This window comes from Sarcophilus harrisii, chromosome 1 (genome assembly GCF_902635505.1).
Source record: "Sarcophilus harrisii chromosome 1, mSarHar1.11, whole genome shotgun sequence".
In the NCBI taxonomy this organism is placed as follows: domain Eukaryota; kingdom Metazoa; phylum Chordata; class Mammalia; order Dasyuromorphia; family Dasyuridae; genus Sarcophilus; species Sarcophilus harrisii.
In genome coordinates, this window is record NC_045426.1 from 295943894 (window position 1) to 295957970 (window position 14077).

The window sequence follows — 14077 nt, forward strand, 5'->3', positions numbered from 1 at the left end:
GAGACATTACATGAAAGTGAACCTTTTGCATACTGGAAATGTTTGTACTTATCTAACATGGATTGATTGATTTTTTTTTTACTAAATTAGTATTCAAATTTCCATTGCATTAATCTTGGTATAGATAGATTATAAATTCCTTGTTCCCATAAGGATTTATTTTAAAATGCAATCATTGACATATTTAGTTGTTTTTTATATCCTCTCAGAATTTGGTCTAAGTACAAGAACATTCTAGTTTCAGGGGGAAAAAAGATTTATTTTGATTTTTATCAGAAACCTGTTTCCTTTGAAATAATAAAATGCCTTCTCAGAAATTACCAAGCAGTCCCATTATAAGCTAAGTTGCCCAAAATACCATGTTGAGGTCCCCCACCCCAATCCCAAGTTGAAGGAACAGAATGTACCAGTGTCATTTTCTGTGCAAATAACTCTCCTACAGGAATCATAAACGTCTCCTCTGGACCTGAACAAATATCTGTTGCCTTTAATGGGATTCCCTTTCTTGCCAGAGTAGTAACCTCTCTTGATTTGCTGTTCAATCTGTATGAAAAACCTGACTGACCTAATTCTCTTTCAATTTTCTGTACTCCTGAGGAGGCTAAATAAGTCTCCTGTAGTTATGCAGTGTTACATCCTTGTTGTTGTTTCAGGAAGTTTAGAATCTGGAATCTCTTTATCAGACTACCTGCTGTATCCCATTGATGGCAAGTTGAAATTGTCTGGAGAGGAGCATTACTTAAAATGAAGACTTCTATTGACAACAACAATAAAAAAATACCAAGCTCTTTTCCGAAGAGCATAATTTTTCATGGCATTGAATAATAGAAAGGAAATGGGCTTAGGAATCACCATCTCAGGATTTGAATCTTTGAATCTTAGTTCCAACACTTACTTTCTGTGTCACTTTGCATTTTTCAGTCTCAGTTTTCTGTTTTATAAGAAACAGGCATAATAATTCTGGTATTGCATAACTCCTAGGGTTGTCATGAGGAAAGTACTTTGCAAAGTGCTGTGTAATGTTTTATTATTACTCTCTCCCAGAAGCCCTGCTCTCATGCCTCATCTAAGCATTTAATCACTGCAGGCTTCTGGAAGACTATGCCAAGGGAATGTTGTCTTTGCAAGATTTACCCAGCTGGTATGGAACCAGTGACAGTATTCTTGCTGTTACAGACCCTCTTAACTTAAGTACAGAGTATACTCTGACCAACAGGTTGGCAGCAAGGTTGTGTTGTGGTTGTGGGGATCAGTTTTTTTGAAATCCTCTTCTGCTTAGGAGGGAGAAAGCCTTTACCCATTTAGTAATACAAAGATAACTCCAGCATGGAGTAGAAGCCTGGGTATTGGATGTGGAATCAGGAAGCTCAGGAAACCTTATCTCATAAATTCACAAGCTGTGTGATCCTAGGCAAGTCACTAAAAGTCACTAAAACCATTTCCTCATTCATACAATGAGGGCCTGAACTTGATGGCCTCCAAGATATTTTATGGCACTACATCTCTGACCCTTTAATCCTAACATACTTATTATAAATGAAACCAGAAGTTGCACCTAAATTGAAAGGTTGGCTCAAAAGTTCTCCTTGGAGAAGCAAACAAGGCAGTTGGCAAAGTTTGTTTTATTTTTAGTCATTTTGCCTTTTACAGTTCCTCTGGAAAGCAGAATGACTACTATGGAAATAACTGCAAGTTTTGACTAACATCTATTGCAAACATGAAGAAATGAGATTTGACCAAGCCTTGATAGTACCCTCTAAAACAAAATCTTCACATAACTGAAAATGGTCATGGGGAAGATGCTAAAGGGATTAAGAAATGGAGGAGATAAAAGTCTATTAGTTACCCAGAAACTTTCCATATACAAATATATGTGTGTGTGTTATACATACATATGCATATATATTTTGAATCACATAGTAGGCATTTACTGATTGACTGACTGCAAAACATAATGAAAAAGGTGGTAGAAGACTATGAATAGTATTGACTCACAAAGTACTGAAAATCAAGAGAAGACAAAGTGATTCTGAAGAGAGCTAGGTATCAAAGACAACCAATAAGGCCTAGATTATTGTGGCAAATTGGAACATAGCAATTGATATAAAATGTAAAATATTTGCTAGCAATTTTTAAATTGTAAACAATCTTCTAACACTCATTGTTGATGATAATGGAACCATCACCTATAATGTCTAAAACTGAAAAACTAAATATATTTAAAGGTAAGAAAAGTGATCAAAATGAACTTTAATAATCTAAGGAATTCAGTATTTCAATAATTTGGGCCTCACTGATATAATCATTTCATGATACAAACCATAATCTATCTGTGCACTGTCAGTGTGAGTCTTTTCCATATCCTTCTGGAAGTTATTAGAGTTTCTATCTAATGTTCTGGGAACCCTCTATTTGATCTCTTGATATTGTATAGTTAGTTACCAGAGGAACACATAGACTTTCTGTTGCTTAATCCTTGTTCTCGAATAACTGACCTACCATTTTTTAAAGATCATACATCACTCTGATGTCACTCTTAAGCTGCTTATCTTAATTTGATTGATGTTCTATTCCATTGACTTTTAGGTCACCCTCAACTTTAATTCTTCTTAGAGTGTTGTAGTCTATGACTTTCAGCCAACTAATATAATTAGCTATTGTTAGAATATAATTAAATTGTTGTTAGAAAGGTTGACTTTTTTTGATATGATAGAAGATTGGAAATGTTTAAAAGCTATGTTCACTTTCAAAGAAAATTTAAATCACTCTTCTCATCTTGTTCAGCCTAGTTTGTGCAGTTTATTTCTGGAATAAATGTATGCTCATGGACCAGCTCTATGGGTTGGTCTTTCAATTATATTTTGAATGTCGGAGCAACAAGTAATTGATCATTTATTATTTACCATGTGTCAGGTACTATTCTCTGAGCTGGAATTCTTCTTTCACTTGATTTTTCCCAAGTGCCTGGTTAAGTCAAATTGTTTTGAATGAGTATGGATATCATTTAGAAGGCTCTACAGCATTCTAGGATTTGATGCAATTGACACATTGTTGCCTGCAAAGGTAGCATTCGGAGAACTTTATTATCTGTTAGGAACAGGTGCCATGATGGCAGCATGCCCCTTTCTTTCTTTAACAGGCATACATCTTCCTACTTCATGTCTTAATTGGAATTAATAACTCCCTTTTCTAGGAATCTTGCATAATATAGATATGTGGATAAGAGATACTTTATTGGAGGAAAGTCTTTCCTTTTTTTTTTTTTTTAAATTAAATGCTTTTTGTAGCCAAACAATAAGCATAATGGAATCTTTTTCTTCATTTATCTTTCAGTTCAGTTGCATAATTAAAGAACTTAGAATTGTGGCCTGCCATAGAATATCATTTGCAAAAAAACTTTTGTCCCTTTCATCGTTCATCACATATGTCCTTGATATATGTGTAGATTATTTCCATAATTGTATAGGATGAAAAAAAACAGGCATATATTTCAGTTACAATTTTTTTCCCTCTTGGAGGTTATCTATGAATTCTTTTGATATTTTGTTCAGACATTCTGGACAATATTTTTATATTATTTCTAGCATTATGATATTCAATTTTTATTTAACTTGTCATGTGCTTCTGAAAGAATTAGAACTCTTAAATTTTCTTTACACATTGGTCTTTGATGTCAATGTGTGTTGTTCATATGGAGATCATAGTTTCTGTTAACATTATTGTTTTTTTATTTTTCTTCTTCCAGATTGTCCTTCACTTCTGTGTATTTGTCTTCTCTTTTGTTTCTTTGGTGAGACTGGCCTATGCAGATTCAAGTTTTTCTATTCTTCTAATTAGTTGCTGTGTAGGTCATAAATTTTGTTTTAACAACATTTATTTCTCTCTGAAACTACTCAAGAATACTCTGCTGCTGTACTGTGATCTCTTGGAAATCTGCAGGGTCCTCTGCTTTATTAGTTATTGATTCATTTTCTTTTGTCTTTCAATATTTATTCAGAGTCTAAATTCATTTGGCTGATATGGAGGCCATATTTCCTTTTCTTATTAACATTTCCCTGTTGGTTTATTTATTTATACTCAAGGTTTTTAACTGAGATTTTTTTTCCCCCTAAAATCTTTGGTAGATTCAACCTTTTTTTTTTTTTTTTTTTTTCTTATGTGCCCCAACCACCCACTCTCTGACTTCTTTGAGTGTCATTTTCCTTAGTGTACATTTCATTGCTTTCAGCTTTTGACTCGTGTCTTGGGGGGGCAGGGAGGAGAGTGGGAAGCAGAGACAGAATAGGCCCCAGCTAGGTGGTGGTGCCATTTCCTCAGGCTTAGGAGAAGATCATACAATCACACATGCTGAAGCTTTACCCTTCTTATTCCCATTCCTCAGATCTAAGGCTGAGACCTATTGCAACACCAAACAATACTTGAGGTTGAAGCTTAAGCTATAGCACTGGAAGGGAAGTAAGTGGTATTCAAGCCCTGAGTTTAATTTGCTCAGCCTGTCCAGAGGGTAATAGAAGAGGAGGTGCTCAGTGAGGATCTTAGGGACTAGAACTTGGCTTTCTCTCACATCAGCTCATTGAGTTTTTACTTCATGACAATTCTTTGTAATATAGACTATGAGTAAGCATCCAGTCCTTTATCTCATGTGCATAATTCTTATTTTGGAGAGGTTTAAGACGATTTGAGGATCAGAGAAAATATCTGCTCCTCTCTCTTGTTGGACATGTGACCCAGAAGTTTTGGGTCAGTAATTATTCATACTATTTTCTCAGCCATTTTGTTTTGGGAAAGGAGGTAGATAATAATTGTAATATTCTTGTTGGTTTTCTGAAGGTCTGGATCAGCCTTCCTTTCAGTTGAGTAATCACCACGAGAATAGCCAGGTGTTAGTCCAAATTCTTTATCGTCTCCTTGCCTGGGGCTGGGCAGCTTTCTGGAGATCCTTTCAGATTTGCCTTGGTCTCAGTGGGAGAAGTGCCGGAGGTCTGCCACCATGATGGTGTGAGATGAAGTGAATCTCTCTCTGAATCTGAGGGCTTGTACTTCAGCCTCCAGCTACCACAAAGGTGGACAATGGAATGAATCTGTCTCTTAGTCCCACCCTGGCAGAGTTTGTCCCAGTTATATGCTTTATTATAATTAGATCATTTACAGTATACTGAGTATAAACCAATCATTATATCACGAGGGAACCATTATTTGTTGAAAGATTAAATCAACCATACTGAACTAGAGAACTATTAATCACCATGCTAAACTAGATAACCATTGTCTTATCAATTCCACTGACTCAACACCTTGTAAGAATCCTGATTTCAGAGTTCTGGCCCATAACAAATAATAAGGCCAAAGCTTTTTTTTTTTCCCTTCCATTTCCATGAACCTTTGATATTCTCCTTTTTTTCCTATATTTTATCACCCTCAAAATTGTCTAGTTCCTAGCATAGAGCTCTACTGAGTTGTACTTATATTATCTTTGTTTGCTTTAATGCCATTTCTTCTTACTATGTAACAGATAAAAAACCAATGATTTGAAAGTTTAACTATGATATTTCCCTATATGTTTCTATCTCTATTTCTAATTTCACTCTCTGTCTCTATATCTTTGTCTCTCTCTCTCTCTCTCTGCCTCTATATTTTTTCTAATTCTATCTATACAATACATATATGTATACATACATGTATATATACACACTTAAGTATGTGTGTATATGTGTGTGTGTGTATATATATATATATATGTTTATCTTTAACAACATATATTAAGAAGAAAGCTATGCTGAAGGTAAATAAAATGTTTAAAGTACCCAGGAATAGACGTTTAAAATATTTAAAATAGGAGAAAATTCCAATAAAAAGTAACTGAGAAGATAACCAGTGAGTACTAATCCATATACCTACTTTTTTGTTTCTATAAAATCTTTACGAGAATATTTTAAAATCATGGAAGCTTTCTTGATAGGTATAGTCACAGATATAACCTTTTCTAATGATGCTGTGATAATGTCAAGTGAGAAATTAAAAACATACATATAGTCACTAATAGAATGAGAGGATATGCTTTGTAAATTAAAGAGAGGATTCTAGAGAAACAATAAAGACCTCTAAATGTCTGTGTGGGGATAATTGCATGTAGCCCTTTGGTACTACAAAACTTCCTCATTCAATTAAATGACCTCTAAATAGAGAATTGTCTTGTGATCCTTATAGGAAAAAAAAGTAATAGAATAAAAAATTATGAGAAAGTTGGGTGGCTATCCATTGCTTTCATCAGTGTATGTGATATGACTGCTGCCATTTTGTAATTTTCACTGTTTCATGGGTTACTGTGTCCAAAAAAATCATCTGAAATTCTCTGTAATTTTGTTTGTTCTCTGTGCTGCCTCAATCTAAACCCTTTATGTAGTAGAATAGATTCTGTCAGATGTCTGCTTCATTGATATAACCCAAAAGAATTCAGGTGTTACTTCGCTGCCATGGAAGATATCATATCTGCACTTTGTTAAAGATATTATTGTTGCCTTTGCCCTTTTTTAAATGGGTTGAATGAAAATCTTATAGTATCTTTGTAGACCTTCAGGCTTTTGCTGTAATCATACTTGTTATAACAATTGATGGAAGAAGAGTGCTTTTGTGATCAAAATCTTAAATTGAGGGATCACATTTACATGAGAAACAGTGATCTCTATGGAGCTTGCTAGATGGTACAGTAGATAGAGTGCTAAGCTAGTGTGAGGAAGACCTGAGTTCAAATTTTGACTCGGCCATTTAGCTCTGTGACCCTAGGCAAGTCACTTTAACCCTGTTTGTCACAGTTTTCTCATCTGCAAAATGAGCTGGAGAAAGAAATGATAGATTACTCCAGTACCTTTTCCAAGAAAAACCTAAATGCAATTACAAAGAGTCAAACAGGACCAAAAGACAACAACAACAAAACATCTCTACAAAAGAGTCCTTTAAGGGCAGCTAAACAGCACCAGCTAAACGTCCACCAGCTGGTGGATAGAGCACCAGCCCTAAAGTCAGGAGGACTTGAGTTTAAATTTGGCCTCAGATTCTTAATACTTTCTAAGTGTGTAATTCTGGGCAAATCACTTAATCCCCATTGCCTCAGCAAAAAAAAAAAAAAAAGTTCTTTAATAGTTCTGCAATATCTTATTTTCATAATCAACTACTTTGCTCTTGTTTGTCATTACAATGGTTTGTTTGGCTCTAGCTGCCTACTTGTTGTTTGTTGGAAACATTGCAGAAAAGGATTTTTTTTTCCTTCTAACTAGATTGAGGTACTCATTTTTACTTTTTGCTTCTGGATTTTTTTGTTAATGAAAATGGAAAATGAATAGTCTGAGATAGATAAATTTCTTATCTAAAGTCATACAGTAAATAAGTAGGAGAGCTAAGAGCTTTCTAACTGAGTTGATTGTTTTTGGAACCTTCTGACTGGTCCTTTTACACTGGAATGGCTTTGAGAATACTACAGAGGGCTCACTGATGATACTTTTTGTGCCCCAGTAACCTGTGTTATTCTGCATAACAAGATATAATGGATTCAGACAGCATAATTTGAGAGCTGGCTTCAAATCCTCTCACTGCCACCTGTGTGGCTTCAGCTAAGACATTTAACTTTTCTCTTATATGATTTGTTCATTTATAAAATAATGATCTTTAAATTTCCTTCCATATTGAAATATATAAACTGACAACAATTGCAAATACATTAAATATAGATGATATGGAACTTTGTTCTGAATGAATATTTCAGGTGAACTTAAATAATTGGAGAACATATAATAGATCTGTTAATATAACATCTAACTGATAATAATTTTTACTTCACATTTTACATTTACAATAATAAGGTACTGGCAATAGTATTTCAAATTGTGGCTAAAAGGAATATCAGTGATATTTTAACCCTTTTTTCTTGACTGATTAGAACTAGCAAATATTCAAGTTTTATTTTATTTGTTCTTAAGGATTTTGGGGGTAGTGATGGCTTTTTTTTTTAAATTAACAATGCCAAATGTTGGTCAAAGAATTAAAAATCAGAAGGTGTACCTAGGCAAATATACACTGGGTCATTTTCTGAGTTCTCTCAGATTGCAGTGTCTTGTCAGAGAATCACAATGACCTAGTTACCTGACGACAAAACTGAAAGCTGGGGATTGTGGAGCTTTAGCTCTTCACTCTCCCTATCTAGGCCTTCACAATAGTGAAAGAGAATGGAAAAGTTATTCTAGTCTAGAAAAGGTGGATTCAATTTAATTTTTCAAACACTAAGCACCTACCATGCTTATACTGCACCTACTATGCCTGTATTGCCATGCAATTTCCTCCATACGAGGAGTATGATGATGATTTATTAGAATTTGTAGATTATTCTGAGCTATTGAAAAAAAGGCATATGTGGAAAGTATAGCATGGTGAACAAAATATGGATGGATCTATCTGGATTAATGCAAAAGTATCTTTTTTTTCCCTCTTAATGTCCTACTGTCTTGAAAAATCTACTTGAATATCAGGAATTGGTTAAAGATATATGGAATATATTTTATTCTGAATTTAAATTAGAAAATTTTAAATAAATCATTTATAGCTAGGTGCTATTTCTTAACCTGTATTTTGTTTTATTATCTCTTTTAGACTTCAGGCTCGTATAGCTCATAGAATCCAAGAGCTGGAAAATTTGCCAGGCTCTTTGCCACCAGATTTACGAACTAAGGCTACAGTTGAACTGAAGGCTCTTAGGCTACTGAATTTTCAACGGCAGGTAATACCTTTCTCACTTAACCTGAAATATTAGGAAATAAACATAATTGCTTCACCAAGTAGCATCTGTGACAATCCTGTAAGCTCATATGACATTGCCACAAAAAGTAAAGCCTCTAAGACCTTTATCATTTGGATTTGCTGTATGTAATCAGAAGTATTAGAGACAAAATAAACTTAGTTTTCCGGGACTTCTGTCTCCTTATCTATTCTAGAAGAGATATATAAATGAAGTTTTTGTTGGGTTTAAGGAAGAGAAAATCATGTTCTGTTGGAGATTGCCGAAAAGAGTTTTCTTCCATCTCGTGGTTATATTATAGGTGTAATATTATGGCAAAGTGATGTCTCAAACTCACCACTATGGCCCCATATTTTAAAAAATGATAGAATAATTGTAATAGAACAAAGTTTCTTTAGAGTCAGAAATTAATAATGATTATGAATGGCTTTCTTTACATATACATTTCTTTTTACTACATTAATATCTCATAAAATTTTTATAAGAAAACTTTTCACAATCCTCAAGACAGTTTAAGCCTATAATTTGGCTCTTAAAGTACACATGCAGAATAATATTCATTCAGTGCATTAATGATTATAATGGCCAGCATTTATATGATGCTTTAATGATTTGCAAAGCACTTTATAATGTTATCTTATTTTATCCTTATAACAACCTTGAGAAGAAGGTGCTATTACTCTCCCCATTTTAGTAGTTGGGAAACTGAAGCAGACAAAGGATAAGTGAATTGTCTAAGATCCAATTAAAAATACATTTTTGATGTTAGATTTGAACCATGGTCTTCCTTATGCTAAGTCCAGTGCTCTCTCTGTTCGTTGCCCCCACCTAGCTGTCTTATTATTTACATTATGTGTCTTATTTTTTTCAGTATCTATGTACTCATTAGTTATTTTTTAAAATGTGAGTACTTCTTACTCAGATCTATAATTCTATAGAGAGTTTTTGAGAACTAAAATAGCCAAAAACTTGATTACATCATGGGTAATGAACTACCTTGCAGTAACCACAGGTGAATGTCTTAGAAATTAGACTGGCTCTTGGATGACATACAAGTACAATCCCTTGCTGGACCCATACTCAAAATGTGTTTTTCTTATTAGTATACACTTAAGTTTTTAGTCTTATGGCACAGCGTTCAGTTGCCTGGGACCGCAGCTGTGCAACAAGCAGGTATCAAGTAGATTTGTAGTGGCAAGGCAAATGCATGAAAAGCATTTATTAAGTCCAAGTACTATGTTAAATTTTGGAGATACATTTTTTTCCTTCTAAGTGAGAAATTGTTTCTTCCCCCAAGGAAGTCAAATTCTGTTAGGAAAGGACCACACACATGGAGAAATGATGGCCAGAAGTGATTTTATTGACTTCTTTGTATTGCCCAAAGGAAGAAGTGGGAAACTAAGCAGGGGAGAGGCCAACAAACTACAAGCAAGATGGCAGATAGACTGGAGAGGATGTTGTTTGGGGACTGAGATGAAAAGTTTTGGTGAAGTATTGTCTGGTTTCTGGGATGAGATAGTAGAGTTAGTATGCTAAGTGATTGATTTTCATTTATTCAATTGTCCATCAACTGGGCTAGAGACTCCAGGTTGCAGTCTTCAAAGATGAGTGGATTAACTTCCCCAAAGCCTGGGGGCTATGATGTGCTGGTAAACCTTTAACTGGAAAAAATATATATGTTCAAGACACACTTTTAGATTTAAATTGAATTATTAACATTTTCCCCCATCTCTTCCCTAAATCTAGACAACCAATAGAACAATAAATCAAACTAATTTGTAGCTTTGCCAAATTTCTAAGGTGTAAATGCTCACCCTAAAAATTTAACAATTGGTTATCCACAGCTAGATAAAATACGCTATAGCACTTCTTTGGCTTGAGAGAAGCTCATTACTAGAAAGTCAGTCCAATTGAGGAGTGAAGTTTTTGCCCAGGGCTGTCAGTGAATTTAAAAAAGAATTCATCCCTTAATCCTGTAGTATCACTGGCAAAAGTATAAGGAAGGGAGTGTTCTAAGTATGACAGTTCTCTCAATGTGAGGTCCTTCTCTAAAGTAGATAATGATACTAGAAGAACTAAACCACATCCTTACTAACATTCTCAGCCTAAAAAGGAAGTCAGAACATGAAAAAAAGCTGAAGTTTTTCCCTAAAAAATAAGTAAAAAAAAATAAGGAAGGATTATTTTTATGTATCCAAAAGCAACATAATACAATATTTTATGAAATAGTTGGTCATCTTGCCTCAGGATGAGTGTAAGCAAACATACTTCCATGAAGATCATTTGCAACTGATGCCCTAAAAGTCATAACAGAGGATAAAGAGGCACATGTGCTGATGAGAGCCTTGATAGGCCCATTTGAACTTGACCTACAGACCATTTGGTGGCATCATCATGAAAGTGACCATAGGGGAAGAAAAAAAAAATCTATTTTTAAAAATACAATTTAAGGTCAGGATGGGGAAAAGGTCCAGATATTTATTTCTCAGAAGCCTTGATCTTATACATCATGAATACTTTCTTCAAGAGAAGAGTTAGAAGAAGAGGGACTTCGCAAGTACTGAAGAACATAATAAATAAACTGCTACTGATGGGGGAGTCAACATCTTCATCATCTGTATCACAGTCATATCATTGTTATTCAAATCCCTGACTGATTAATGTTCAAAAGTAATACAAATTAGAAGATAAAGAAAGATCATACTGTATGTGATGACATATCACTACCCTGCTTTTAAAAAGAGATGGCCAGTTCTGGAAAATTGGCATAAATAAAAGTAAAGACAATGGTTTTGGTGATCACTGTGTCCTATAGAAACTTGGCTGATATATGAAGCATACAGCAAAAAAAATGATTATCTTATCAGGCAGAAATCTATAGCAGCCAAGGGCAGCATAAGCTAGGATTTTATAAGTTTACTTAATGATGTTACAGAGAAGAGTGGTGGAAGATAAAGAGCAGCATTACCCCACAAAAGCCAAAAAGCAATTGAGAAGAGCAATCTGCAGAATGTTTGGTAAAAGACCCCCTATCCCACATGGACTTAAACTGGAAAAGATTAAATTAAATTGGGAGGATAACCAATGTATTAGAAATGGAAATGATTCCTCCAAGTTTCTATTCTAACCTATTTTCTTCTCTGTTGACAATGATACTATCACATTTGGAATCTACCACTGCATTATCTTAAGCATCGTGTGAGGAAGTAGAAGGGACATTTAAGAAAATGAAGTTAAGAAGATTGTCTAGAAATGACAGAAGAAATCCATATTGGAGGTAACACAATTTCAAAGGCCCTCAGGGATTAATTTGAAAGATATTTCAGAGAAAAGACTAAAAGAATAAAAGAGGTCATAAATTTTGTTTTTATAAGAGCAAAATATAAGACAAAAATGGCTATAAACAAGATGTCACTAGCTTCTGACTAATAACTGTATAACCTCAATGAAAGGAGATATATTCTCTAAACTTTGCAGCTTTGCCAGGTCCTAGCAAATAGGCTTTCCACAAAAGATGCTCAATAAATGATTGCCAGTTGTTAAACAGAAATACATCCCTGAGAAGTAAGTTCTTCTTCCTACCATTTGCAGGTCTTTTAAGAGAAAATAATCAAAAAGTTAAAGGATCTTACTTTTTATAACACTGTAGATGAAACTTCAAGGAAGGCCTTATCTGTGCTGACATGGAAGAAAGGTTGAAGGGACACCATAATTTTCTTTTTTAGTAGGGTGAAGCATTCTTTTACTTAGGGTCTTTAGCAGGTCTGAATTCTCTGTTTTTTCTTCCTTCCAAACTGTATCTGACCAAATCCTAGGCTTCCATTAGCAAACAGCAGACAAAGGGGACTTTTTTTTTTTTTTTTTTTTTTTTTTTTTTTTTTTTTTTTTTTTTTACAAAGCTCTGCTTGATAGGTTGGAAAACTTCCATAGGAGGACAAGTAGGATGATGATGGCTCTTGAAATCATATTGTAGAAGTGTCAGTTGAAGGAACTAGAAATATTTGAATTAAAGAAGACTCAGGGATTCACATAAGAATAAGGAATAGAGTTTGTTCTCTTTGATCTCAGAGAGAATTTAGGTAACTGTAGTGGGGTAAAAATTTCAAAGAGGCAATTAATTGCGATTAAAGAAAGGTAAAAAAAAAAAACTTCTTAACAATTAGAGCTATTTAGAACTTGGAACTGAGTATCTTGGGAGTAGTGACTTTCTCCCTCACTCAAAATCTTCAAGATTAGAATTCTTGCTCAGTCATGGGTTGGTAAGTATGGCTCTGAGATTCTGTAAGTATTTTCAGTCATTGAGCTCAGAGAAGGATTAGATATGAGAAACAAATTAGTCATTTATCAAATAAACAGAATCTGATATATATTCTATGACATTTGACACCACCTTATCTTTCTTGTTTTATCCCCTTTTATTCCCTTTCATGCAGTATGTGCTTGAGCAGAGCTGAATTACCCTCCTCCCCACCCCCATAGCACTTCTTTGCTCACAATATCAGTCCTTCCCTATTTAATTTCTTTCTATCTTTTAAGGCTAACTTAATTGACACTCCTCAATTCCCCCTTTCAATTTAAACTTTTTTCATCTCAGATCACATAAAGAAACTTTTTTCTTTTTTGCATTCAGTGTACTTACTCATATAATATTGTGCATTACAAATACCTGTATTAATTTCTTCTTCCACAATTAGATTATACCTCTCCCAGCATCTGGTCAGTAAACCCTTATTAAACATCTATCATGTGCCGGACAAGTGCTAGGATCCAAAGGAAGGTAAAGGATATTCTTTGCTCTTAAGAAACTGGCAATCAAATTACTCTGCACATAGCTGTTACCTCATACATACTTGTTGAATGAATGAATGATATGTCCTCAACTTGGGTACTAATGAAATCATAAGCAAGAACAAGGTAGCCTTTCCCAGAAGATTTTTCTTCTTCATATTCACCATTGACTGAAGTAAGAAAGATAGAAGGTCATTTTGCATGCATGGTTTATAGTTTTCAAAAGAACATTGGCTTAAGGAAAACAAAATTCAGTTGTAAAAGCTCCCCTTAAAGTAAGATGTCTCCTAAGCCTAAAGTTCTACAAAATTGCATGAAAGATAAGAAAATAACTATCCCCCAAAGCAGCTGAAGATGCACATTAAGCACAGAATCTAGCAAGGGGAAGTGCCCCTCTGTAGACCTAATTATGTCATGGAGGATGTCCTCTACTCCATCCAAAAAGAAAAGCAAGTCCTCATTCAGCAAAATAGACTCCATTTATTCAAGAATGTAGATAATCTT

General features: G+C 34.4%; 1 protein-coding gene across 7 annotated transcripts in view; it reads left to right on the forward strand.

Annotated features, from left to right (window-relative positions):
- Positions 1-14077, forward strand: part of SMARCA2 (SWI/SNF related, matrix associated, actin dependent regulator of chromatin, subfamily a, member 2) — a 278733-nt gene that overhangs the window by 92548 nt on the left and 172108 nt on the right. For all 7 annotated transcript variants that reach the window (XM_031943983.1, XM_012542924.3, XM_031943976.1 and 4 more), the window contains one exon: positions 8641-8767. In XM_031943983.1, coding sequence (XP_031799843.1) covers positions 8641-8767 — 127 coding nt within the window. The remainder of the gene's footprint in view (positions 1-8640; positions 8768-14077) is intronic.